Source organism: Hermetia illucens, chromosome 5 (genome assembly GCF_905115235.1).
Source record: "Hermetia illucens chromosome 5, iHerIll2.2.curated.20191125, whole genome shotgun sequence".
Lineage (NCBI taxonomy): Eukaryota > Metazoa > Arthropoda > Insecta > Diptera > Stratiomyidae > Hermetia > Hermetia illucens.
In genome coordinates this window covers 14,183,113-14,210,372 of record NC_051853.1, presented here as the reverse complement: position 1 = coordinate 14,210,372, position 27,260 = coordinate 14,183,113, and the positions used below count along the sequence as shown (strand labels likewise).

Genomic DNA, 27,260 nt, shown 5'->3' with positions numbered 1-27,260 from the left:
TTAGGCAGATTGTTGTCGCCTGCCGCCGAGGGGTACAACCCCGGGAAATGAGTTCTGAGAAGCAGGTGTACCCTGTCCTCCTCATTCCCGGTGAATGTCCCATCTTCCTTTTTCAAGCAGACAGAAGATATTCCCCCGTCTTTGGCTACAGCCTTGTACAGCCTGGTTGCTTCTGTGATCTGTTCAATCCCTTCACAGAATTCCCTAAAGCTGAATACCTTGGGCACCGTCTGTTGCAAATTAGACCCTTATCGTGGTGGCCGGGCAAGTCAGGCTGGACATTCCCCTCGGACTAATCGTGGGATCAAGACATTGGATGAAAAAAGAAAAAAATTAAAATAAACCACGATAGAATAAGAGGTGGTGATGCCAGCCGCATCATCGAAGGACGAGCAACTGGCATCCTGACAGCAGGGTCTGGCACCGACTCGTAGCATCGCTATGAACCAACCGCAGAGATCTCCCGGAGCGAATCAGCAGACGGACTATTGATTCCCAGTTTGGAATCCACTGCCGCCGAGTTGAGTATAGCGAGTATCTGCATAGTACTCCTAACCCGACACAGCCGAGGTCTAGGCCCCCTCAAAAGCAAAGACTGACAAGAATGTCGGCCACCGGAAACCAGCTAAGAAGCGGAGGCCTACTGGAGTTCTGGTGAAGAGCCAGTACCAAATGACAATACATATCCCTAACAATATTGCGAAGAAAGGAGGCCGATATAGTAGACAAGCGGTATGAAAAGGACATCATTAAACACCAGAGATTGTTGAAGAATATGACAGCAAACATCTGGCAGACAAGTAGAAGGCGAAGCCCATGCGAATATCAGATTACCAACAGAAGTAGCGCGCAAGCCACTGGACGTTGGAAAGGTCCGCATTGAATCGCGGGGCAGAATAACTCCAAGTGTCTCTTGTATGGATATCTAGCGAGAGCATGTGCAAGTACGGTGGATCAATCTAACCGATGTGGACGGTAAAATCCTAAAGAATGTGACAGGACCCCAACTGCATGTAATGTGATGGAAAGTAAGGCCTAGATAGTTGGCAATTGATAGAAACCTGTCCTGAATTCAAAAAACTTTGACTGTGGTTGGAAAATGAGATTGATTCATATCAAACCTAATTGTTGAAGGGTCGATCAAAACCAGTTCTCGCAGATCAACTACGAATCAGAAGTGAAAAGATGAAGACTGAAAGTCATTGCCGATGACTTTACGGCAAGGGCAACACCTTCTCCAATCTTCATTGACGAATGCAAGAGGGTGTCTTTTGGCGACCTTCGCGCAGTTCGGCAACATATTGCCCAACGATGGTCGGGTTAATAAATACCAGAAAGGAGGGTTGCGTTCGGTTGTGGAGCTGACTTTCGTTAGCCCTTCATAAAAACGTCTCCACCATGAAAAGTAGACCATGCGATCCATATTAGCCTGAGAGACGAGTGGGTAGAACTTACCAGGAAGTCAAATAGCATGTGAGAAGTGAATATAAACACATGGTGTAGCGCCTACAAAGTTGTAATGGGAAAATTCAGAGGTCAGACTGCTGTAACTCTTCAAGTTAACTCAACTTCTGCCCAATATTGACATATGTAATATACCAAGATACACAAAGTGTCTGCATCCAGATTGAGCAAGCAGCGCGAGATTTTGTACTTGATAGAGTTTAGAGAATTGGAACTCTTTTTTTTTTATCAGGATGACTCCGTTTTTTTTTCAAGCGCGAAACTGTCGCATCAATATGCCAAGTCTGCTTTGCGCCTGTTCTTCAGTGCGTCTGGCAAAAAGTGCAGCAACGTCATCCGCATAACCAACCAAGCGCGACTCTGCCGACATGTCGGACCTTAAAAGGTCCCTGTGCTACTCCGGACGTGAATTCCATGCCCTATGGCCCTCTATGGTTTTGTAGAGGAGAAAGAAGGATAATCAGTCAAAATCCGTAAGAGGTTACTCGGCACGTAGAATAAATTGCTTGGTGTGTCTAGAATGCCTCTCCGTCCTACAGAATTAGAGGCAAGGTTCGGAGTCAGGAACGCAAAGGTGAAAATATTCCGCTACGCAAAACCGGACGACAACCTGGATGGAAGGCGACCGAACCATCAAAGGGTTTCAAAACAAACATTATAATTTCTTCTATAACTCCAGAGCATATATCCTCGCAAGGCAGAGTCTGCACGCTTTTTTCTGTCCATACCAGTGAGTTCCACAGACCTAGTCGTGGTTAAACTGGAGCAGGCAGCGGCAGAGAACATGTCTATTTCCTCGGTTTACATGGCTCACAACCGGCCAGCTCCGCCTGAAGAACTGCAACATTTGACGACCACCATAGCAGCAAAGTTGTTGATAGGCTGCGACGCCGATGCAAGGCATGCGCTTTAGGGCAGTTTATTGTTAATCTATTAGTGTGTAATAGGGGCAACACACTAACCTTTTATCTTCTCAACTCGGATAACTCTGACGGTTGGGAGAAGGTCCCTGATATCTCCGTGGAGAGTGGCTGAACAGAGATCCTTCTAAGATCACAGTTGGATACCTTTCAAAGGTGCAGAGGTCACCAACCATTTTAGAGACACGAGGAGGATCGCCTGGAGGAAGTTTTGTCAAGTTGCCAAGAGCAAACTCCCCGGTGCACAAATTGGCAAGATTGGTACAACAGAGGAACTGGGGTCAAAGATCGAGGCCCTCGAAAAGGCATTCGTAATAGCCGTTAAATTGGCGCGTCATTGCTCGCGGTTATCTGAAATGCGCCTCAGCTTCCCCGGCGACTTTCCGAGATGCTCGCACTCCTCCTCTACTGTTCTGCGCCAAGTGCCCTTAGGGCGACCCGATCGTGGGCCATCTTGGAAGAGTAGATTTCACTACATGGCATAGTCCGCAATGTAAATGTCGTCCCTTCTTTATGTGTGACCTATCCATTGTCACTAATGCCTAACTATCATATAGCTTACGAGCCGAACCTGTGCGCTGACCAAGTCATTCGTTTGAGATAGTGTTAGGCAAGCGTACTCCGATGGTACGACGCAGACTGATATTGACAAATGCTTTGAGCTTTTGAGTAATAGTGGAGTTCACTTTCTATGTGCTACTCCCATCTAGCAACACAGAAAGAACAATAGCACAGAACAGTTTATCTAGTGCTGAGATAACGGCACTTCCAGATTTTAGACAGGGCAGCGAACGGGGATTTAGCGCGTGCCACCGTCGGCAGAAAATACGCTTTCTAGATATACAAATTGATCGATGCTTTCAATGGTCTGCCCATTAATGAAGATAGGGAGATTGTGATGACCCGTTACACTAGGAACCTTGGTTTTATTGGTATATATCTTATGTCCAGCTCTGCTTGCCTCTCTTTCCAAATCCACAACCATTTGTTCAAGCTCGATGACCCGGTGAGACAGTAAAAAGATGTCATGAGCGTAGTCGAGGTGTTAGAGGAAAGATATCATAGTCCGGAAAAGGCAGTATGAAGAACGTCACCGATGGCAAGAAGAAATAATATCAGTGACAGGATGCAACCCTGCCGGACTCCGCCTTGGACCTCAAAATCTTCCTAGATTTTACTTCGGTGCAGCACGTGACATTTCGTGCCATTATATGTCGCTTTTTTAATAGCTATTAGTTTCTCCGGAATGTGCTTCCGACGTAGAGCACTCCGGATACACTTCCTGGTCACATTATAGAAAGCTTTCTCGAAATCGATGAAAAGCAATTGCCGCGAAGATCTAAATTCCGCGCACTATTTCAAAATGATCCGTAGGGCGTTGATGTGGTCGATGCCTTTTTGGAATCTTAACGAGCATCCCCCTCATCTACTGTCCGGGAAAGGTCTCAGATTTCCGAGATATCCGTACGAGTGGAAGCAGCAAATCTGCAGAAACTGCAGGTGCAGCGATAAATAATTCTGCGGGGAGACTGACAAGCCCAGCAATTTTACTACGTTTGAGTGCATCGATGGCCGAAATGATTTCTCTTCTGCTTGGAGGAACAGTCGGTATCCGTATGTTATGGTATTAGCCATTTCATCCACAAGAGGAAGAACCTCGTGAGGTATTCTTTCCAACATCATGGATGAGAAGTCGACAGTTAACGTCCTTCATAGAACCATCGAAAGATTTGCGACCATACGCAAGCTTTTCCGTGATGCGGTATACCGTTCTAAAATCATTGCGATCTGGGGCATCGTCCGCTTCCCTGAGCAGCGCAATAGCAAATTCTCTTATGTCACACCTGAACTTCTCGGGATTTCGCTCGGTATTGGAGTTCGAGCGCGTCACGCCGCCATGATTCGCAGCGTTCAGTAGAGCTCTCAACCCCTTCTGTTCATCGATCCGCTATCACGACTCCACAATCGGCCAGATCTTACGACTCCCTTCGGGACGTGGCCGACGATCTGTGCAGCACCCGAGAAAAAAGCGTTTTTGATGGCCGACTAATGCTCATCGATATTCTCAGGAGCGTTACTCAGTCGATCTGCCGCTCGATCAGTAAGATAACTCTCCCACTGTCGACCGACAGTTGGGTCGTACAAGTGATCGATGTTGAAGTTAGGGGATCGCAGCGCCCCAACCCTGTGAGAAGTGTCCGACGCAACAAGCAAGTGAACATAAGCGATTCCTATCGGCTCCGAAAGGTCAGCGCCTCTCTTGTTACGCACATCCAGAAGGCAACTCCTAAATCTACCGCTGAACGCGAAGTGGTCGATCTGATTTCTCGTACGGAGTAGGTCAGTAGAAACGCCACTGAGCTTATGACAGGCTCTGTGCTCGAACAGTACGCCGTTGGTGCTTAACCTAGACGGAAATCTAGAAGCTAGAAGTCTATCAGAAACCGGCTCCCAGATCAAGAGAACGCGCCTTGCGGTAGCCGTCAAGAGTAATCCGACACCGGATTCACGTCTGCTTACAATTGGCTTTCTAGAGTACAAGAGCACATTGCCGCAAGGAGGAGAGGAGTACTCTCAAGAGTCCCAACACTTTCCTTCACTTAGGCCCAAAAATGTCCTGCTCAAGTTGGAGAAAGCGATCATTCGGGAAACCGTCGCTACCATTCTAAAGGACTGTGCGCGCATTCCAGAAAGCAATCATAGTCCATTTTTGATAGCCTGTTGCTAACACCTCACTAACTAACTTCAGTTCCTATCCGAGTCGTTGCTGACAAGCAGCGAAGAGTTTGAGTGGCGACACTGGTGATGTTGAACGTATTATGTGTACGCAGAGCGGTATGTGGCTGGTGGAAAAGTTACATTCGGGTTCTCCGCCCTACGTTGGTTCCAATCATCCTGTCGGGGGGTGCTATACCCACGTACTCGAGGGCAGGCGGCCGATTAGATCCGAGTCTATAAGAGACTCATCTGAAGTTGTTCTTGTCACGAAGCTTTACTGGAGATTGTCTGGTAGCATGGGGATGGTTCTCTAACTGCATATTTTTCAAAAGAATACCCTGGGGATGTCCTCTTCGTCTTGTTATTTGCGGTTTGCCCCATTTGTGGCAGCTTCATGATGGGTGGGTGTGTCTCCCATATCGCGGATAGCGCTTCCTGTGGGTTGAAGCCGCAGTTGCGTCGTATGATTCGAGGACAGTAACCCCTAATTGAGCAGGGGCTGTTAGATAAGGCTTGAATCCACTGGTATGAATGTTGAGCTTGCATCAGTATCATAGTGCTTAGTCATAGAATGCAGTGGGATTATGCCTATACATAATCTTCAGTCCATGTATTAACAGCCAGAAAAGAACTTTGGGTGGTGTCGTCTCGTGCTCATTTATAGAGTGCTCAGCATCTTCTTATAGTTAACATACATACATGCAAAATATCTTGCGCAAAAACACAAAAACTTTCATACCAGGTACTACTTGTTTTAGCATATAATGTTAATCCATTTTTTCGAAATACTTTATTTAAGCGAGCACAGGGGTTAAGTGCTTAAAGTTTCGGGAAAGTTAATAACGTAGCTAATCGTAGTAATAAAGTAATAAGCTCGGAACAATGAAACAAGCTTTCGAATCTAACAAAAGTAAAACAAGCAGTTTTTAGTCAGATACAAGTCTCACAACGGGGTTGGAATTTTTATCGGAAGTTCTCGAGTGCCAAACGTAGTTACTTCACGCTGCTGTGCTAAGCGCTCCAATTATGAACTCTTTTAAACACCAATTATCATTCAAGATAGCAAAAAGTATGTTGAAACTGGTATCTGTCTACCTCGATGTCTACTTAGACTCGTCAGACAACAATCACAGTAATTGCTGATTATCTAACGACCAAGATAGTGCCACTATCATATCCAGACACACTTTTAGAGCAACAAAGCTAAGTCGTGCGATTTCATAGTAATTTTAATGATCCCAACAATGAATCGTGTGTACGAAGAGATTTAATTAAAGATGAAAACTGGACTTATATCTTCTTAAGATAAAAATTGACTGGCTTCAGATTAAAGTGAAAGCTTTGTGGTAAATGTCAGCGGAAATTGCCTTTGGCTTAACGTTTTAAGAGGCGGATTGCAATATGGAGCGATTGCATCAGGCAAAATCCATTATCATAAAAAAAGGTAAATTTTTCAGTGCAATATGGAACTTAGTTGAAACTTAAGCAAAAGAGAAAACTTTAATAATTTATAGTTAAACCAAGACGGTGAAGAGAACTTGAAATCACTAATTCGATTTTTGCAATTTAAATTATTTGGGTGGGCGTGTCTCCTATTTTGATCTGGCTGACTTTTATCGCCTGGTTTCAAGAGTATCAAAGTTTGGCATCAGTTTCCTCAGCCTGAGATGCTTCCACCTGCACGTCGGAATGAAATTATGATATTAATATTCAAAAATAAATGATCGCAACAGTAGCGTTTTTGGAGAAATGCAATAGTGAGTATGTCGCCATAGTCGCTAGTCAACGCAAAAGAGCATTGACACTTGCATCAAAACAAATTCGGTTGCGCTAAAAGATGGTGATGAGGAATGGAAATCTGTGGCTAGCAACCTGCAGGTTACTACAATGCTAGATGATGTCCCCATTTTCCATTCCATTTTCAAATGTAAACATTACTCTGTATCTTTCGTCTGCACGAGTTGTAATAAGTATTCTGGGCCATACGTCCCTGAGTTAGCCGAAGGAAGATATTGTAGGTGAACTCCACCATGCATGCTGGCCCCAAACTCAGGTATGAGAGGAGGGTCTGAGCCAACGTATTTAGTGCAATCCTCAGCAAAAGAACCAGTGATCGTGGAAAGCGAGGAAAAAGTAGAGGTAGCGCCTAGCTTATTTGGGATAACTTCGTCGTAATACAGCCTAACTGATCACATCCCTTCGTCAAGGGGTTCTATCTCAATTGAACTGGTTGTCCAGGCTGGGGGTTCAGAGCCATCGGCCTACAATCAATCATGCAGCAAAAAATCAAACTTCATGTACAGAAACAAGATAAAAAGACTCGGACATGATTGATACCATGGAAACCACTGCTTAAACGAATTAATGAGTACGATCTTGGATCCTGGAATGTTAGATCATTACACAAATCTGGTGCTGTCAAGGACCTACTTCAACAGGCCAGCAAGTACAAGGTCAGTGTTCCAGCAGTCCGGGACACGAATTGCAATGGTTACGAGACAACCCACATGAGGTCTCACACAACCCTCAAAAGTGGGAAGTTATCAGGAAAGCGTGAGTTTATAGTCGCTTTCATCGTGGATAGGGACTGTAAAGCAAAGATCATCAACTTCAAACCCATGCACGAAGGATTGTGTGCACTCCGCATTAAAGCAAAGTTTTTTAATATACGACTTGTCAGCATACACGCCCCACCTAAAGAAAAAGACGAAGAAGCCAAAAAGCAACTTTACTATAGCCTGGAAAGATTTCAACGGCAAGGTTGGGAACGGGGAGATATGTACATCGAGCAACGACCGAAGGGCATAGTCTCCGTGACATATCAAATGACAACGGCCAACGCTTCATTGACTTTGCAAGTAGCAGAAATTTTATAAAGTCGACATGTTTCCTACACAAGCGCACAGCACACAAGCGACAGAATAGAAGGTAAACCTTGAAGAACAATTAGGTCCTATTCTCTGGAATCTTACGAGGAAGCCTGTAGACAATACCTGGTATGACCTAAAATCCGCTATCAAATCAACAGCAGAAAAAGTTGCTGAATGTGACTTCCGTCGCTGAAGAAATGAAGAAATGAAATGGTTTGACGATGAATGCCAAGAAGCGCTTGACAAGAAAAATGGGGAATACAGACAGACAGAGATTTTGACGACGAAGAAGAAAATTGACGACAACATCGCGGAAAACGATACAAAGCAAGGCTATCAAGTAGAGAAGAGCGTAAGGTGCGGATATCAATCCAAAACCACTCCTTGTAAGAACAAAAAGGAGTAATCATCAGGGACGAAACAGAATCACGTGAGAGATGGGGATACAATTTCAAATAACTTCTCAACCCCTCACACATAACTAAATCACCAACTCACAAGAATTACAGTCGAGCATAATAGGAACATTGAACCGCTAACATTGGAAGAGATGGAGACAGGGATCAAATGTCAAAAAATGATCAAGGTGAGAGGCATAGGTGACATCCCCGCTGACTCATCAAGTGAGGCGTTCCATCAACCGTGGAAGCTATCCATAATTTAGATGCAAGAGTGAAAAAAAGTGGGATATGCCCTATCCACAAGAAAGGAGACAAGTTGTCATGTGACAATTACAGAGATAAAGAGAAGAAGACTGCACACCGATAAGATGATCGGTGAATACCAAGGAGGTCTTTGGACTGGAACATCGACCATTGATCAACTATTTACGGTCAAGAAGGAGCTAGAAAAATGCTGGGAATTCAACATCGATGTCCGTCAAATATTCATGGACTCCAAGCAGGAAAACTGGTAACTGTTACTAGAATATGGCCCAGATAACACTGCAGGTCAGAATCCAGCTCGCAAATAGAGCCGTCTACTCGTTCTTACTGATTTCAAAAGCCAACTGCATACACAGGAAAGCAAAGCTCCGCGTATATAAAACTATCAAGATCTGTGCTACGCTGCGGATGTGAAACATGGGCCCTAATACAAGAAGTTATGGGGCAATCCATTTGCTGACCATCATGGGATTGTGGACTGTCGCCCTTCGTTAATGTGTGGCCTATTCAGCCATTTTTTTGGTCAACACATCCGCTGGTATCAGACACGGTTTCCGACCATTAGTTATTATCCCAGGCAAGAATACCCCGATGAAGGCATACCAAAGCCATTGCCATAGGCTCAGTCCCTACCCGACATGCGGTTAAAGTAGTCTCTGACCCCCACTCACAGGTTGGCCTTGAGTAGACATTTGAACAAACCTGCAAAACTTAAGGACAGCGTTTGGTCGTGAAAGATATGCTAGCATATCAGTGGCGAAAAACTGGAACGGTTAATCTAATGGCAAAAAGATGACATTGTAGCGCTTTTAAGAAATTTCGACAAGGAAAGATATTATGAAAATTAAAGATGGCAACCTTACTAGGAAAGGAAGTGGCATCAAGCGTTTAACAATTTTACGGTACAGTGCAAAGGCGAATAGAAATATCCCTCACGTACTTGGTTTCGAATCTCGGACAAGGAGGCCGAGATATTCAACCATCTAAACCATCGAACTGTCAGGACAAATATGAATAAAGCGAATAAAATCTAAAGCAGTTGGAGTTTGCCCTTAAGCACTTATCGACCCTTCCATCAGAAGGGTTGTAATCTGTGAAAATCGTGAGGTCGCGTTCATCGAGCATGTGTCTAAATTGCCTCACTCCCTTTAGTTGCTAATGAAGGACAACGTCAGCCTTGAAATCAGGGGCGTGCAGTCTGAGAATAGGTGAGCAAGTTGGCTTGCGCGAGGCCTCATTTTGCCTTCTGAGAAGCGACGTTAGCTTCGGGGGTTCAGCGGAGGTTGGCTTTTACTTTGATGTTGCCAACTAGAAGGCCGTTGAGTGGCGCTTGTGTTTTAGTGCAGTCCGACATGCAACTCTTGTAGAAGATCATGAACCCTAGAAACTGATGTAACTGCTTGACAGTATTCGGCTTCAAATAACTACTTCGACCATCTCGGGTGGTGGGCAAATACCGTCGATTTTAGAAAAGATATTTTTGCCACGGAGTGTCTGCGTGATGTCAGCTATGTATCGCACCGGAAAGCAATCGGAAATAGTGCGCAAGTTGAGCGCTCGATAATCCCTACCACCATGTCAAGTGGAGCTGGAAGATCGAAGAAATCGACAACGATGCGTCTGCGCCTAGTTGCACCACCGGTTCAATTCTGCTTGGGTGCAGCGATAAAGCGATTGGGTGCGTGACGTTGAGATTTGCTTGTAACTGGTAGTCCAGGAGTCGTTTCCACGTGATTTTTCGTAGCATGTTTGCCCACTAGAAATGGTCAACTGGGTGAGTAATCTCGAAGAATTTGGTCATCAGCTGTTGGTAAGCCGCCGATTCATCCAATATAATCGCTTTCACGCTTGGAACGTCGCACATGGAGACACTTTCATAAGATGTACAATTCGTCCCTCTATCGATGAGCCGGCTGTTCTTCAGGTTTACCAATTAGCGGTAATTTGCGAAGAAATCTGCCCCGGCGAATAGCCTCGAAACATCATCTACTACGAAGCTCCAAGTGCAATATGGGTTTCGGCGAGCCCGTTCTACTGTCGATGCAGTAGCAAAGGTCGTGGAATTGGCTCGAAATGCAATGCCCATGGGCAAATGCTGTGCTCTGGTGACGCTGGACGTCAAAAATGTTTTTAACTCAGCCAACTTTGGCTGGATTAAGGGCGCTTTGGCAAAACTGGGTGTTCCTAGCTACTTGGCTCGGCTCATCGAGAGTTACTTTTCGGACAGACTTCTCTGGTACGAGATGGACGACGGGCCGAAGGAGTACATTGTGACAGCAGGTGTGCCTCAAGGTTCTGTATTGGGACCGCTGCTGTGGAACATAATGTACGACGGAGTGCTTGGCCTTCGCGTACCGGAGGAGACAACGGTGATTGGTTTTGCGGACGACTTGGCGGTAGTTGCAATTGCAAAGCATCCCGAGGGCGTGGAGCTTTATGCAAATGAAGCCATTTATACCATCAAGTCATGGTTACGAATGGCCAAGCTGGACCTGGCGGACGAAAAGACGGAGGCGGTCCTCATTACCAACCGTAGGAAGAACAACCTCGTTACCATCCAGGTTGGTAATCGTGAGGTCGTCTCAAAATCGGTTGTTAAATACCTGGGGGTGATGATCGATGCCAAGCTGAGTTTCAAGGGACACTTGGATTATGCGCGAGAGAAGGCAGCAAATGCCAGCTCATCCCTTGCAAGGATGATGCTTAACGTGGAAGGACCGAAGTATAGTCGCAGGCTACTCATCGCGGGAGTGGTGAGGTCGATCGTGCTATACGCGCCCCTGTCTGGGCGGGAGCGTTGAACCACGCGGTCAACCGGAGGAAGATATGTTCGGCATACCGGCCAATTGCGCTAAGGGTGTGCAGCGCATTTAGGACGGCGTCGACGGAGGCAGTGTTATCGCAGGAATGATTCCTATAGATCTTCTAGCGAGCGAGGCACACTGGCTCTACGAAAAACAGAAGGCAAATCCAGCCGAGGTGAATGCGGATTTCCGAAAGGCCATCAGGAGAGAGTTGTGTGGCAAGTAGCAACAACGATGGGATAACTCCGACAAGGGCAGGTGGACCCATACATTGATCCCGTGTATCGAGAAATGGGTCAACCGAAAGCACGGAGAATTGAATTACCACCTGACACAGTTCCTTACGGGATACGGTGGCTATAGGAAGTACTTGCATCGCTTCGAGTTGGACGAGTCTCCCAACTGTCCTGAATGCGGTGCTACACTCGAGGACCCGGAGCACGTTATGCTCCATTGTCCCAGATTTCTGCAGCAGAAAAGTAGGTTGAACAGTATCTTAGGGGCGGACATCGAGCCCTCCAACCTGGTGGAAGAGATGCTGAAGTCGGAGGAAAACCGGGTGGCAGTAAATGAGGCAGTAGCCGTGGTGCTGACAAAAATCCTGGAGTTGGATCGAGCTCGGAAGGCGGCGCGACGGAGGCGTGACATGGACGAGCTGGTGTGAATCCCACACACTGCTGCAACCTGGCGCAAAAAAAAAACTTCAGCTGTGCTATACGTATGTCTCACAAAGCCAATTGCTGCGGCGAATCCGTACTTGGACTTTTTGTATCCTTGACGAGCGTTAGCTTGTGGCATGACGTAGGTGTCTTGCCTGTATCGGCAAGGAAGTTTCGCTAAATAAGCGGCGGGGTAGATTGGCCGAGTCGGACGCCACGCTTATTTCTCAACACGTCTGCTGGTTACTTCCTTACTAAGGCAAGCTTAGACCGGAAACCGGTTGTTGCGCCGTTGATAATGATGATGATGGTAACCTGGACCTACTCCATTGCATACAGGACAGGTCTGGTTTTTCAACTACGCTGAATTAAACTGGTGTTGTTTTTCGAGGCTTCCGCTCTCTTTCTCATATTGCAGAGTACTTACCGTGCTGTCAGCATTGTTACTCCCCGGAGCTACTTGCTAAGTCTAACTTCAAGTAACATGCTTTTCGTAGATTCCGTTGTCACATCTGATGGGCACTGTTTTTTCCTTAAATCCATTTCCCATTGCTGCAACATGATAGTTTATTGCACTCTATTGTCGATTGCGCCCATCGGACGACTGTGGAAGAGCCTTCGGTAAGTGACAAAAGTGGCAGATAGTATCTGTTTCTGCTAACTGAAATGAAACTTACCGATTGAATTCGACCATTTTTCATAACGCATTAGAGGTAACTATACCAATTCTAGTTTCTATGATATTATATGCATCTCATCATCATCAACGGTGCAACAACCGATATCTGGTCTTGGCCTGCCGTAGTAAGGAACTCCAGACATCTCGGTTTTCCGCCGAGGTCCACCAAGTCGATATCTCTAAAAGCTGTCTGGCGTCCTGGCCTACGCTATCGCTCCATCTGAGGCAAGGCCTGTCACGTCTTCTTTTTCTACCAGATAGATATCCATCTAGATTGTTTAAATCTTGAATATTGCTGAAGAAAAATGCCAGGCGATGACGGCTTTACGGTTTCTTACCAAGGCAGAGGCAAATCGTCAGACGCTACCTCACCTCTGCCCTGGGAGGAGCGTGACTGAAATGGCTCGAAGATGTTGAGTGCTCCTTTATAAAATTCGCAAGATGACTTCGAATTATATTCAGCGTAAATCGGTCAATTCTATTGACAAAAGCTTGGCCAGGTAGGGTAGGTAGGTATCAGTGGCCGTTCCGAGGAGCCCAATTAGCGCTTTGGTGCGCCGTTTTGATGCCACAAACTCCTAAGACCGTGACTGTTGTTATAGGAACAGGGAAGCGGAGTCCAGCTGGCTCGGATCCTCAGAGCCAGCCCGTAGCATTCACGAAGGAAAGCAGCTCTCCGACCCTGTAACTAGAAATCTCACTGAGGTCCCCAAAGAATGGTTTACCCAGTGTCCGCAGCCTGACTCGAGCCAGAGCCGGGCAATCGCAGAGAAAGTGCATGAGGGTTTCCCTTCCTTCTCCGCAGCTTCGGCAATGCGAGTTGTAGGGTAAGCCGAGCCTAGCGGCATGGTCCCCTATGGGCCAGTGCCCCGTGCAGACCGCCGTAATCTTGAATGCATTTGCACGCGTCTGGCACAGGAGCTCTCGTGATCGGGCTATGTTATAAGCGGGCCAAATTCTCCTTGATTTGGCACAGCTTGTAAGCCTTCGCCATCTCAGGCCCGCGGCTGCTAGGTAGTGCGAGTAGACTCGGCCCCCGACAGCCGCCAGCGGAACACCGACTGTGTTCCCCGAGGGACTGCCAAGAGCAGAGCCTTGCCTGGCCAATCCGTCAGCCCGCTCATTCCCTTCTATGTTCCTATGCCCGGGAACCCAGAGGAGAGTGATCTTGAGCGTGCCGCCCAGATGGTTGAGCGTGTCTCTGCACTGCCCCACCAACCGGGAAGATGTCGTCGTTGAGTACAAGGCCTTGATGGCCGCTTGGCTGTCGGTCAGAATGGCTATGTTACGCTTGGGACTCGAATCACGCTCCAGCCATCGACAGACTTCCAATATCGCCAGTGCTTCCGCTTGGAATACACTGGCGAAACCTGGGAGACCATACGACTTGGATACACCGTGTGTATTCGAGAAAACCCCCGCGCCGACTCCATAGGCCATCTTTGATCCGTCCGTAAAGAATACCGTGTCATAGTCTTGCAACACGCCGCCGGTCTTCCACTTTGCCCTGGTTGGAAGGTCCACAGCAAAGTTTCTCGTGAAGTTCAGCTTGCGTGTGACATAGTCCGTGGGGGATGCCCAGATTTCTCGAGGTATTTCATCTAGAATGTTGCTGTGGCCATAGGACTTCGCTGCCCAGCATCCGGACTCACGCAGTCTTACGGCACTGCACGCTGCAACATATTTGATGTGGAGGTCAAGGGGGAGGAGAGCCAGAGCTGAAAATATTTTTTTTGAAAATTGTGAGGTCCGTGCTCTGGTAAGAAACCGCCGTCCATGCCTGACATTTTTTTAAAGTTTGGGTGTTAAGCCCTAAATATAACGGAGCATAAAGGAGCACTCAACATCTGCGAGCCGCTTCGGTTACGCTGCTCCCAGGGCAGAGGTGAGGCAGCCTCTGACGATTTGCCCCTGCCCTGGTAAGAAACCGTAAAGCCGTCATGGCCTGAAATTTTTGTTAAAGTTTGGGGACTATGCCCTAAACGAGGAGTCCGTGTACCAAAAAAAGAGGGAGTAAGCTGCTCCCCATTTGGTGCGGTCCGATCTCCGGTCCCCTTACCCTTTTTCTGGTTAGGTTTATCTGGATCTGTTGACTTGAATGTCACTACCACAGGCCGAGCATATTGTTTTTCTTTGGTACTAGTCCATGATCTTTCTTGTAACGTCCCTCCTTGTAGGGTCTTTCTCGTCGTCGTCCACGAGCGCGGTGTTTATTACCAGGTAGCTTTTGCCTACAGGAGTTTTTGGGATGGTATTTCCTACTGCGAAGCCCAGATTCGGAGATCCTCATGACCAAATAAAGCGAAGAGGAAACGACCCCTTCGTTGAGTCGATTGTACTTCAAAAACTGGCAAAACAGGAACACATATTTCATAGTTTTGTCAGACCACAAAACATCACAAAACATGTCATAAATTCTCTCAAATAAAAGAGCCAATATATGTACACAGAAGATTAAGCAAAACAAAATTCAGCAAGTATTTGCACGTTCTTCAAATTCAAGCCCCTTTTTCACTGTCAACCATATCTTCAAGATAATCAAATAGCTACGCCGATTTTCTCATTAAAAAGTCATCGTCGTGACAGTTTTATGCGTCTCGTGGCGGGAGGATTCAATTACTGAACAAAATGGATACCAACAGCCCAAACATCGTCATTTAGACTAATGAAAGTCGCATTTTTGTATGGTCGATTGAATGTCTTTCTTTCCGCTACTTGACGAGTCTCACAATAAATAAGATTAGACGTCAGTAGGTGAGGCCGTAAATTTATGTCCCCAACGATAAGATCTATGTATCTTGCATATGTTCAGTGTGGAAAAGTGGTCCATGACTGGTAGAACGCGAATTGTAAGATGTTCTCTGGGAAAGCTTAAATATAGGCATCCCAATGCAGTTAGGCAACTTACGCTGGGACCAACTGTGGTCTAAGTCGTATACTCCTTTCCAAGAGATAATCTTGAATCTGCTTCCAGAGATTTATGTCTTTATCTTGTTAAAAATTCCAGTTTCAAACCCCTGATCTGAGAGTATAGGAGCTAGGCACACGTTAGATATCGTATCTAAATGGCCAGATTCTTCCCCATTGAGAAGAATCTTTCCATTTCACTCCAGCACCGGTTGTAGAAATTGAGCCCCGTCAACGTGGAAAATTGTTGACATTGAACTTGGAAGAATGCATTAGCTGCCAGCAAGACCGTGAGGAAGATCACAGCTTGTAGGCAATTATATGGGTCATACTTTCAATTGCTACTTAGATCGTATGGAAGAGATTTGCCAGTGGTTAGTGAGACATATCCACATGAGCATTTGCAAAGTGCTTTTTACCCAAGTGGAAGGAGATCACTTAGAGACTATTTAGCACTTGACTTTCAATGGCGCTAATAACGTAAATTCCGGGTATTCACTGTGGACACTACTTCAGATAGTTATTGTTGTCAATTGTTGTTACTAACTGAATTAGTTATCAACCATGCGTTGGTATTAATAAATGATTAGAAAATCAAAATAATTTTCACCCTGCAATGCATTTCTAACGCTGGTTTCTGACAAAAGCGAAATTTTTTGCATGCAAATTTCGATGCTGGGATATGGGGATATGGGGGCTCGACGAAGGACGGCTGAACTGGTGCCTGCGAGTTGAGTTTGATGTAGCAGCGAGTGCAGTTAATATATGCAATTTTCGTAAAGCGTTGGTTGACCTTGTCAGGGGCGATTTTTCCTTCTCATTTTCTAAAAAAAATCTAGTGCTAGTGATAGTGTGATCTCAGAAAATTTACACAAAATCATCCTAGTTTAGTTTGGACGTAAATTTCACGAATAATCTCAGTTTAAGCTTGGCGCTAACCCCCAACGATTTCCACCAAATTTGGTAGGATCAGTAATGTTATAACCTACATTATTGCAAAATTTTGTGGTGTTAGGATGAACTTAAGGGGGGTTTTGCAGTCAATTACTGAAAATTATAGTAATGTACGGTTATTAACTTTATTTGAAAGGATATCGGTATGGAGGGTATTTCTGAGCCTAGGCACGATACAGTGGCAGACTCTTGATTTTTTTCAGATTTTTGGGTTTGGTAGTTTCTGAGAATGGGTCCATTAAAGAGATGATCATTTTCGACCCCTCGCCCTCCCCACCTTCCCAACAAATGTCAAAACTAAGACCGGCTAGTAGTACTAATCGAGGCCATTCATTTGATACCAAACATGACTATATTTGGTGAGGAAAAAATTTTCACCCCCCTTTTTTCGGTATAAAAATATGTGACTCGCTGTATGCACGAGCGTTCACAGTCCCCCCTTTTCACCAAATTTGATGTCAATCGTTATAACCGTCTCCAATATGGACGAAGAGGAGGTGTATTTTTTTGGGGTAGGGTAGGTGAATGAATTTGCGCACACAGTGTTGGACTCCCGATTCGGTACGTCGTCGGGCTACCAACTAAACACCTCCCCATCGTCAGAAAGCTAGCCTGGAACCGTTTGTCACATTACTTCGGGCCAGCCCCCGAACTCTCCCGCCTTGCGGAGCCTTAAAATCAAGGAATTCCTTTCACCAACGGGAGGGGAGAGGACGAAGGGAACTGTCAGTTCAAGGAATCCCCTGCCATCCGGCTCCTCCACCGGTCGAGTTCTATCTTCTTAGCAACGAGAAGGGCCCGAACGTAATGGGCAGCACGGTTCCACCTGTCAGCAGTCCTCAGCATCTTTTCCACAATGTTGTCTGGAGAGAGATCCCCTGTGTTTAAATAGAGCTGCTGATGAACCCCATCCCGTCTTCCACAAGAAAAAAAAGTGTGGTGGGCATCGTCCACAACTCCATTGCAAAACACACAATCCGGAGAACGCGCCATGCCAATCTTGTGCAGGTAAGACTGAAAACTTCCATGCCCACTTAAAATTTGGGTAAGGAAATAGTCAGTCTCACCGTGCTTCCGATTCAGCCACGCACCTAAGTTGCCGATGAGCCGTGCAGTCCATCTGCCTCTAGTTTCATTTTGCCAAGAGAGCTGCCACTCGTCTAGAGTGTGTTGCTGTTCTTCGCGAGCAACCACCTCCCTTGGCTCATCTCCCTTGCGCTTGTATATGGCCTGACGCTCACTAGCAAAAAGGGCAACGGGGATAACTCCCGCGATCACCATCACGGCCGGTTCAGAGACAGTGCGGTACGCAGACGCCACCCGTAAAGCTCCCCGCCTCTGTAGTTGCGCGAGGCGTCTACGACATACCTCCTTTTTAAGAGCGCCAGCCCATACCTCTGCGCCGTAGAGCAGGACAGACTGCGTTGAGCTCATCAGGAGACGTCGCCTACTAGACGTAGGACCCCCAATGTTTGCCATTAGCCTACTTAACGCCGAAACTCCAGCCGCAGCCTTGTTCGCTGCTGCTTGGATTTGCTCACCATCCCATACGGGGTGTGCAGGGAAGAGTGCCCTCACAATGCGGTCCATCTGCTCGGCCTTAAGTGAACAGGGTTTCCGCAGGGCCCCGATTTTTCGGGTTATAAGTTTGTAACCGAGTCCCCACGGATCCCCATTCACCTCGTCGATCAGATCTTGCCAGCAGCGAGCTTTGCTCTTGTTTATTGCGCTGCGGAGTCTCCTTTTGGATGATTTGTACTCCATCATTATGGTACATGACTCCCCCCGGTCGCCTAGACGTTGTGTTAAGCGGCGGAGCCTGTGACACTCCTTCCGGAGCTCTGCGATTTCCACTGTCCACCAATACATGGAAGGTTTGCCGCGCCTCGATGTCTTCCTGGACATGGAGGCTCCGAAGGCCGTCGTTATCAGATTCATAACTGAATTTACGACAGTGTCAGCCGCGGCGCCACCGCCCCCAAGAGTACCTTTCAGCGTAGCCCCACCTGTTCCGAGAGTTTCGACAAACTCTCCGGTGTTCACTTTCGCGACGTTCCATACACAGAAAGATCGCTGGGGTGGCGCACACCGAGAGTTTGTGTCCACCACTTCGAAAGCAATGTATTGGTGGTCACTTGCCGAAAAGTCTTCTAGAACTCGCCACCCGTCCACCAGCGACACCAGTGATTCCGACGCGAAGGTTACATCTGGAATGCTTCCTTCGCAGCCCGGGCGCCGGAACGTTGGGATGGATCCGGTGTTTAGAACTACCAATCCTGTTCTCGCCGCCATTTCCAGAATTCGTTTTCCCTCTGGAATCTGTGTAAGGCATGCCCCATTCAAGTACCTTAGCATTGAAGTCACCCCCGACAGGATCCGCCCATCCGTGCTTAAGATAGCGTTCTCCAAAGCCTCAAGCCTCCGACGAAAGTCCGGGATCGCCTCATTCGGCGTAAGATAGACACTAAAAAACGTTATCCCTGAACACCGAATCCAGACAAAGCCGTCCCCTCGGTCTTGTGCAAGAACCCCAAAGAGGGTGCCGTCCCGAACCCAGATGGCAGCGGTACCTGATATGTCTGGGTGCCATGAAACTGGGCCCTTGTTTCGGTACTGCTCACTGATGAGTACTAAATCAGCTTTGGTCTCCGCAGCGAACTGCGCTAGCAACTCGTAAGCGGTTGCACTCCGGTGCATATTGATTTGTAGGATGCGAATCATGTTGACCGTATCTTAGCTCTTTCCAGTTCTGCTCTGAAAACTGGACACCGCCCCGATCCCGCAGTGTGCGCAATGCTCTCATCAGTCGCGCTACGGTCCCTGCATAGGACGTAGCTTTCCTTTTCATTGCAGCTGTTCACTTTATGGCCTGCCTGACCGCATTTACGGCATGTTGCTCTTCTGTCATTTCCCCGACAGTTTGCAGATATGTGCCCATAATCCAAACATTTATAACATTTGGTTGGGGCGGCCCGAATTCGTATCCTACACACTACCCAACCAGTTCTTATTTTCCCGCTGTTTAGAAGCTTCCTTCGTGTCCGCCTTAGTTTTAGGCAGAGGTTTTTCTGATGGCGCGACGTGTTGTTGTCTTTTGATCCTCTTCGCCTTCTTCTTTTCAGTCCTGGAGAGTACCTGAGTGAAGTCTCCTTCAGATGTCCCTTCCTCCTTTCGTTTTTTAAGTTCGCTCTGCAATGGGCTGTCAGCGATCCGTTTGGTACTCGTGATGTTCTCCTCGGGAAGTGCGGTTGTTTCTGCTTCCTGCGGATTTTGTCTTACTTTCCATGTTCGCCTATAGTATGAAATCCTGTCCAGGAGCTCTTCCAGTTCCATTAGCCCGTTTTTCACCACCTTGCCGACGTTTTTCTGGAGGAACGTCGAAGATCGCATGTGCTTCACAACTGCCGTGAATTTTTAATAAGTCTTTCCTCTTCCGCTTGCGCCAGAGTAATCGAAAGTCCTCCCACTCGGCTTATATTCGAAACCATTTTATTAGTTTCGGCAGTTTCCACTGTGCCTCTTTCCTCAACTACAGCACTGTGCGGTATGGTCTGGGTTCCTATCTGTGTTGCAGGTGCCGCATAACTTTCCGAGTCTTTCTCTCCGTCTGCGCGTCCCGATGTCTTGTCGGGCATTTCAGCCCTTGTTGCGTCCTTTGCTGGGCGCTGGGGCGAACGGCGCATTTTCGTGCTGCGAATAAACGCAGCCAGCTCACTCTGCATTTCCACTATCTCCTCGTTTCGTTTGTTTTTATTCTCCATTTAAGTTGTTTACCAGCGCATCGTGTGCAAAGGAGCGAGCCGCAATAGTCAGGAACGGGTATACCGTCGGGGACCCAGCCCCTACCCCAGTTCCCTGAAGCCTGACATATGCTTAGTTGATCCCGGAATTCACGGACGGATCAGCGCTCGCTCGGGGCAACGCGGTCTACTAACACCGGTTCAATAGTGCTAGTGATAGTGTGATCCCAAAAAATTTACACAAAATCGTCCTAGTTTAGTTTGGACGTAAATTTCCACCAAATTTGGTAAGATCAGTAATGGGGATGAACTTAGGGGGGGTTTTGCAGTCAATTACTGAAAATTATAGTAATGTACGGTTATTAACTTTATTTGAAAGGATATCGGTATGGAGGGTATTTCTGAGCCTTGGCACCACACAGTAGCAGACTCTTGATTTTCTTCAGATTTTTGGGTTAGGTAGTTTCTGAGAATGGGTCCATTAAAGAGATGATCATTTTCGACCCCCCGCACTCCCCACCTTCTCAACAAATGTCAAAACTAAGACCGGCTAGTAGTACTAATCGAGGCCATTCATTTGATACCCAAACATGACTATATTTGGTGAAGAAATAATTTTCACCCCCCTTTTGCATGTATGGGAACCCCTCTTTAAATTCGACATAAAAAGATGTGACTCTCTGTATGCACGAGCGTTCACAGTCCCCCCTGTTCACCAGATTTGATGTCAATCGTTATAACCGTCTCCAATATGGACGAAGAGGAGGTGTATAAACTTATGGTGCAGGAGCTCGGAACCTCAGTACTGGCGGCTTTTGGGAGTGGGCAAGCAGGCTCCCGGTCGTCGATATCCCTCGTCTACAGTGCCTCGGTAATGGACAGGTTGGCCACCGTCGCATCTAATGGTACAAGCAGCTTGGACAAGGAGGAACAAACGAACAGAAGGATGTGCCCAAGGGACAACGTTTGTTGTTAAAAGCCGTAGTGACAACAGCCGCATCCGAGTGTAAAGAGTTAGGAGAGGCTCCTCAGTATCAAGAACCGAATTCGTTTAGGAGAAGCTCAATGATTATGAGATCTCTCCCAATATCCAAGGCGGAAAAGGACTTGGGCCGCAGGAATCCTGTTGACGCAAAGAAATGTGCGGAAAGAAGAATGAATACTTTGGAACAGAAGTCTGACCTGGAAGAGTCATCCTTCATTTTGCTTGGAGCGAAAATTAGTTAGGATTAATCAAAGATAAACACAACGTGTACAACGGGAATGTAAGCAGGATCCGGAGGAACCAAAAGGGAGATCTCATGCTGGAACTGAAAAGGTCCGAAGAGAGCAAAATCGAAAACTTTCGCAACTAAGTCAAACATTTACTTGGGGAAAGTGTTGCCGTGCGTTCCCAAAAGCCAGAGATGGCTATATGATGCAAGGATCTAGATGAGGTCGCTTCTAAGGCGCAAACCTGCATTGCCTTAGCGGAGCAGTTCAAGTTGCACGACTTGTAGGAAGCATCCATTGTAAGCCTTAGAAAAGCGTACAAATGGCGACCATCCGGCTGCCAGCAGAAGTAGCGCGCAAGCTGCTAGATGTCGGGAAGGTCCGTATTGGATGGGTTGTCTGCCATCTTAGAGAGCAAATCTCATTGAAGGGATGCTTCAAGTTTCTGTCATACTGACATCTGGTGAGAGTGTTCATAAGTGCGGTTGAACAGTCTGACCGATGCAGACGTTGTGAAGAAACAGGTCACATTACTCAGGATTCTAACAAGGATCCCAAATGCATGTTGTGTGATGAAAAGGAAGGCCTGGACAGCGGGCATATTGTCGGTAGCAGCGACTGTCCAGAGCTCAAAAAGGCGATAAATGTAGTGAGAAAATGAAATTGATTCAAATCAACCGCAATCACTGTAGGGTCGTCCAAGACCTGCTCTCTCAGACCACCCACGAATCAGAGGGCCAGCTGGGTATAATAAGCAAACACTATAGAAACCCTAACAATAATATATGGGTAGCTGATCCTACAGGTAGGGCGGCCTCGTAGGCATGCACAAATGGGTTCGTATGGGCAAAAATGGACTGTATATACGTCTACAGCTGCTATGCTCCTCCAAGCCTGACTTTGGCTGAATTCGAGGACATGATGGGAGGATTGCTCTAGGATCCTAAAGGACGGAAACCGGTAACTTCAATGCATGGGCCACAGAATCGGGAAGTTCACTGACGAATGCAAGAGGGCATTGTGTCTTGGAGGCTTGACTCAATAATATATCGTTTTGGCTACCGACGGTCAGTATAAAGAGGGAGTCGGTTCGGTTGTGGTTAGTCCTTCACTAGCTTGCGATATGCCCCGAAACGTCAATGAACGGTACACCCATAGTGATCACTAGGCAATAGCTTTTGACCTGAAGAGCAAGTCAAGCGGTTGGAAATCTACTCGTCCAAGAATGAGAAGAACGTCAGGTTAGCCTGCGTAAACAATTGACGAGCAAACATTCATAAATGTGTGGTTGCACCAGGACACTATACCTAGTACAGCCTCGGAAAAAGCCCTCCATATCACGGAGTGTATCGCGAAGGCGTGCGACTCTTCAATGTTGAGACGACATACTTTACCCAATAGAAGGCCCAAGTGCTGGTGGAATGGTGAATTGTTTGATCTTCGACCGTCGGGCCAGACGAGCGGCTCAAAGAGCAATAGGTAGAATTGACCAGGAAGTAAAGCAGCGAGCTTACAAGAAAGCTCGAAGGATCCTAAAGCTGGCTATTCAGCGAAGCAAGACGAGCAACTCTGCGTAGAGGCGAATATAGACACATGGCGAAGCGCCTACAGGGTTGTGATAAAGAGATTTAAAGGTCAGGATGCTCCCCAAATTACTTGACCCGATCTCCTACTGAAAATGGTTCAGGGTCTGTTCCCTCTGGATAGCACAAACGGCTTCAGTCATCTTTAGTTGTGGCTGTACTACTCCCCGTAACGACAAAAGAAGTACTGGAGATTTGCGGTAGGCTGGGAGACAACAAAACGCCGGGCCTCGATGGCACACCAAACAAAGCCCTTAAGCTGGCCGCTGAATCGAGGCTAGACATATTCCTAGAGTTCTTTGAAGCATCCTTAACAGATCGGATCTTTTCTAAAACATTGAAAAGACAAAGGTTATTGTTGTTCTCTAAAACTGATAATCCTCCTGATGAAACATCTTCCTACAGACCTATATGTTTATTGGATACTATGGGGAGAATGATGGAGCGAATAATCTACAACTAATTGCTCCCGGCGGTAGAAAGACTGGTAGACTTATCAGGCGGACAATTCGGTGAAACTAGCAAGTATTATGCTGTATATGCTATGTTCTGGGACCGCTGTTGTGAAAGAGCATGTATAATGATGTCCTCAATGACGGATCTGACGGATGTGGATATTCATCGGAAGCAATCACTGATTTAAAGAAATGACTGAAAGATGCAGCTCTTGCACTCGTGGCGTAAGGAATGGGAACTACCTTGGAATGATGGCTAATGCGAGGCTAAATTTTCAGCAGCACTTACAACATGTTTGCACCAAGGCGCCAAATGTTAGCATGGCCCTGGCAAGGATAATGTCAAAAGTTGGGGGCTCACGATGCGGTCGTAGAGTCATCACCAACGGCACAACGACCGGTATCCGGTCTAGGTCTGCCTTAATAAGGAGCTGCAGACATGCAGGTTTTGCGCTGAGGTCTACCAAATCGATATTCCTAAAAGCTGTCTGGCATCCAGGCATACGCCATCGTTCCATCTTAGGCAGGGTCTGCCTCGCCTTCTTTTTCTACCATGGATATTGCCCTTATAGACTTTTCGGGCTGAATCATCCTTATCCGTACGGATTAAATGACCCGCCCACCGCAACCTATTGAGCCTATTGCAGGCGGACAAACGGAAATCTAAGGACGGAATCCTGACAAACTGATAACGACGATGCTCTGCTTGTCTGCTAACAGGCTCTATAACGACCATCAAACGATTATTCCTTTCGAAACGGATGTTAGTACCCTTTGGTTATGCTCATTCCAAAGGATACTCCGAAATCTACCGCTAATCGCGATATAGTTGATCTAATTAAATGTTCTGCCCTGCCCGTCTCCGCTCAACTGACCTTATGGCAGGCCCTGTCCTTGAAAGATATGTCACCGATGACGAGCCGGTAAAAGTTCTAGAAATTTGCAAACCTTTTACCGTTGTTTTTATGGTCACCAAGAATATGCCTCCTCATCATATCCTCGAGCAAGGTGTCACTAGAGCCCACCTTGGCAAATCATCCATCACAATCGAAATGTCACTTTTATGAAGCCTCCCTTGAACTGCGATCAGTTGCTCATAGAAAGTCTCTGCGCCACTATATCTAGTCTTAGAGTCAAAATCCTATCAGCAACCGGCTCTTAGATTAGGAGAGCGGTGCCTTGCGGTGGCAGTTAACAACAACTCAGCCAAGGATTGGTATCTACTCCCTATAGGTTTCCCAGATTTTAAAAACCCAATGCCGCAAAAAGGGATCAAGAATGTTCAGCTTGTATCGTCGGAATTCTCGCCTAGGTTAGAACAAAGGGGGGCTGGAAGCGCTGTCATTTTCCATAACTGCTACAGTAATGAATCTTGAAGAAGTGGCATTATACCTCTAAAAGACGAAATCCTTAGAACTTTATCTAATTGGATTTGACTCGGAATTTCAAGGATCCATTGTTCTAGTAATTTCCACTCGGAGTTAGTTCGTCTTTCAAATTGAAAATGCATGGCTCCACCTACCTTTCGAGAGTCCTCACTTAATCCGGTCCCCCCTGAGCTTTTCCGACTGGGACCATCGCTACCAACGTTCACTCTTGATTTGCTTATAAGCCTTGTATCTGAAAAATGTTCATATTCATAGCAGACCATGGATAGATGCGTTCTTAACTTACATTCATTTAATTCGCCCAAAGAGGCAAAACTCCTTAGCATTGACATCAACACATATGTTGTGTATCAACTCAATTTGACAAATGATTTCAACATCGGAAACGAATTTCAAGCCAGAATGTTTGACTTCTCACCCCGAAATATCTAGGGCAATTACACCTTGGCATACTGCGGTTAGAAGGCAAAGGGGTGACGAACCCGTGATGACAAGCAAAATGTTAATATTGTAGAAAAAATTGTTTATCTAAACGAATCATTTCCACTAATTGTACTGAGGCTACTTTATGTATTCTATTGAAAACTTGACTCATACATACAACGGATTTTTCCTACTTACCAGAGAAAATCCATAAATAGACATTTGTACGTAATAATATCAGCGGATTTATTAGAGTCAACGACATTAAAACTATGCGTCGCATCATTAAATCTTCCCCCTTACAATCTACTGTCATCTCCCGTATAACTTCTTCCTAATGGCTTTTCGGAAATCTAAAATTACCCCTAGCGGATTCGACCTCCTCCTGTTAGAGACCATGTCCGTTATACATTATTAAAAGATTCAAGGGGATCATTGCCATCATTGAAGGCAATTCAATGGGCCAATGGAGAGCTTGGTCTTTAATTTTTAAATTCTGAATACCTTGGACACCTTCAGTTTCAAATAAGATCCTTACCCTGGTGGCCCCGCCAGGGTGGACATTCTTCCCAGACTACTCGTGGGGCCAAGGCATGGATTCAATTAATAAAAATCCAAAAACCAAGGAGAAAAGAAGAGGTTGGGATCACAGGCGCATCATCGGAGGAAGAGCTGCTGGCATCTAGTCAGGAGACGGTAGCCGTCGAGATATGTACAATGTGCTGAAACCCACCGCAGGGACTTCGCGGATCGAGGCGGCAGATGAACTGTTGGTTTCCAGCTTGGAGTTCACTGTCGACAAGGTGGGTGAAGTAAGTTCCTGCCATTGTACTCCTAACCTGACATCATCGACTTCGCTAAATACCAGGTAATTGTTGAGGAATATAATAACAAACGCTTGGCAAACGAGCAGACCGCAAAATCCTCCGCTATTAAACGTAATTAATCTCAAGACAAGGTCGTTCAAAAACCCCAGCACAGTAGACTGTGCAAGAGCTCAAATGCCAAGAAACTTCTGTAGAAGTGACAGCCAGCTGACGAGCCATGAGCTGCGAAAAAGTTTAACGACTTGGCGCTGGCGAATGGCCATTCACCTAGCGGCAAACTTACGCCGCAGTGTGGAACAGCGCTGAAGCCAGACTGTTGGAGATGGTCATCGAGCACCTCCTGAACTTTAAAAACGAAAATACGGGATCCATTCCTTACCTCGATTCCACTCAGATGGTCTGTTGGTTCCACATTATAGTTTGCGACCAATTATCCAGGGAATTTCAAGATTAGTACGTTGCTAAGATCAGCAACGTTTCTGTGGGCGTAAAGCTCAAAGTTATCCCCTACGATGAGATTCCCAGGAGACCAGTCGCTCGCATCTGGTTGCCAAAGATCTGCATGAATAAGGACAAGAATAAGGACAGTCCAATCTATACGCCTTCAAAACCCCAGGATCCCCGCAGGACAACTATGTAGTTATCAAAGAGGAGGAACTCCGAACGAACAGCCAACCTTTTTCACTCTATGTAAATAATGAGTGCCTGGAAGCACTGGTAAAATATAAAGTGCGGTTCGGAGTCCGGAATGTAAACGTGGAAGCGTTCCTCTCTGCAAAACCGGACGAGAACCTGAATCCAATTTAAGTATTTAACATTACTTATATTTATTATAATATTTAAGTTAACATTTATTATTAAATTAGTTATACATGTTATTTGACCTAATCTTAGTCGGCGGACTCAACTTCCGTTTTCCTATTTTTAATTCAAAAGACTTCAGTATTTATTCATATATTCGAACTTAATATTACAAATCAAAGACATTTACG

The 27,260-nt window shown here is 46.3% G+C and overlaps 1 protein-coding gene across 1 annotated transcript in view; it reads right to left on the bottom strand.

Moving 5' to 3' along the window:
• LOC119657567 (peptide transporter family 1-like) overlaps nucleotides 1-25,441 on the bottom strand; it is a 106,345-nt gene extending 80,904 nt beyond the window's left edge. Inside the window, exons 1-2 of the mRNA XM_038064527.1 lie at nucleotides 25,305-25,441; nucleotides 25,153-25,250 (exon numbers count right to left, since the gene is read on the bottom strand). Coding sequence (XP_037920455.1) covers nucleotides 25,153-25,250; nucleotides 25,305-25,350 — 144 coding nt within the window. The 5' untranslated portion in view covers nucleotides 25,351-25,441. The remainder of the gene's footprint in view (nucleotides 1-25,152; nucleotides 25,251-25,304) is intronic.
• Nucleotides 25,442-27,260: the final 1,819 nt, after the last annotated feature.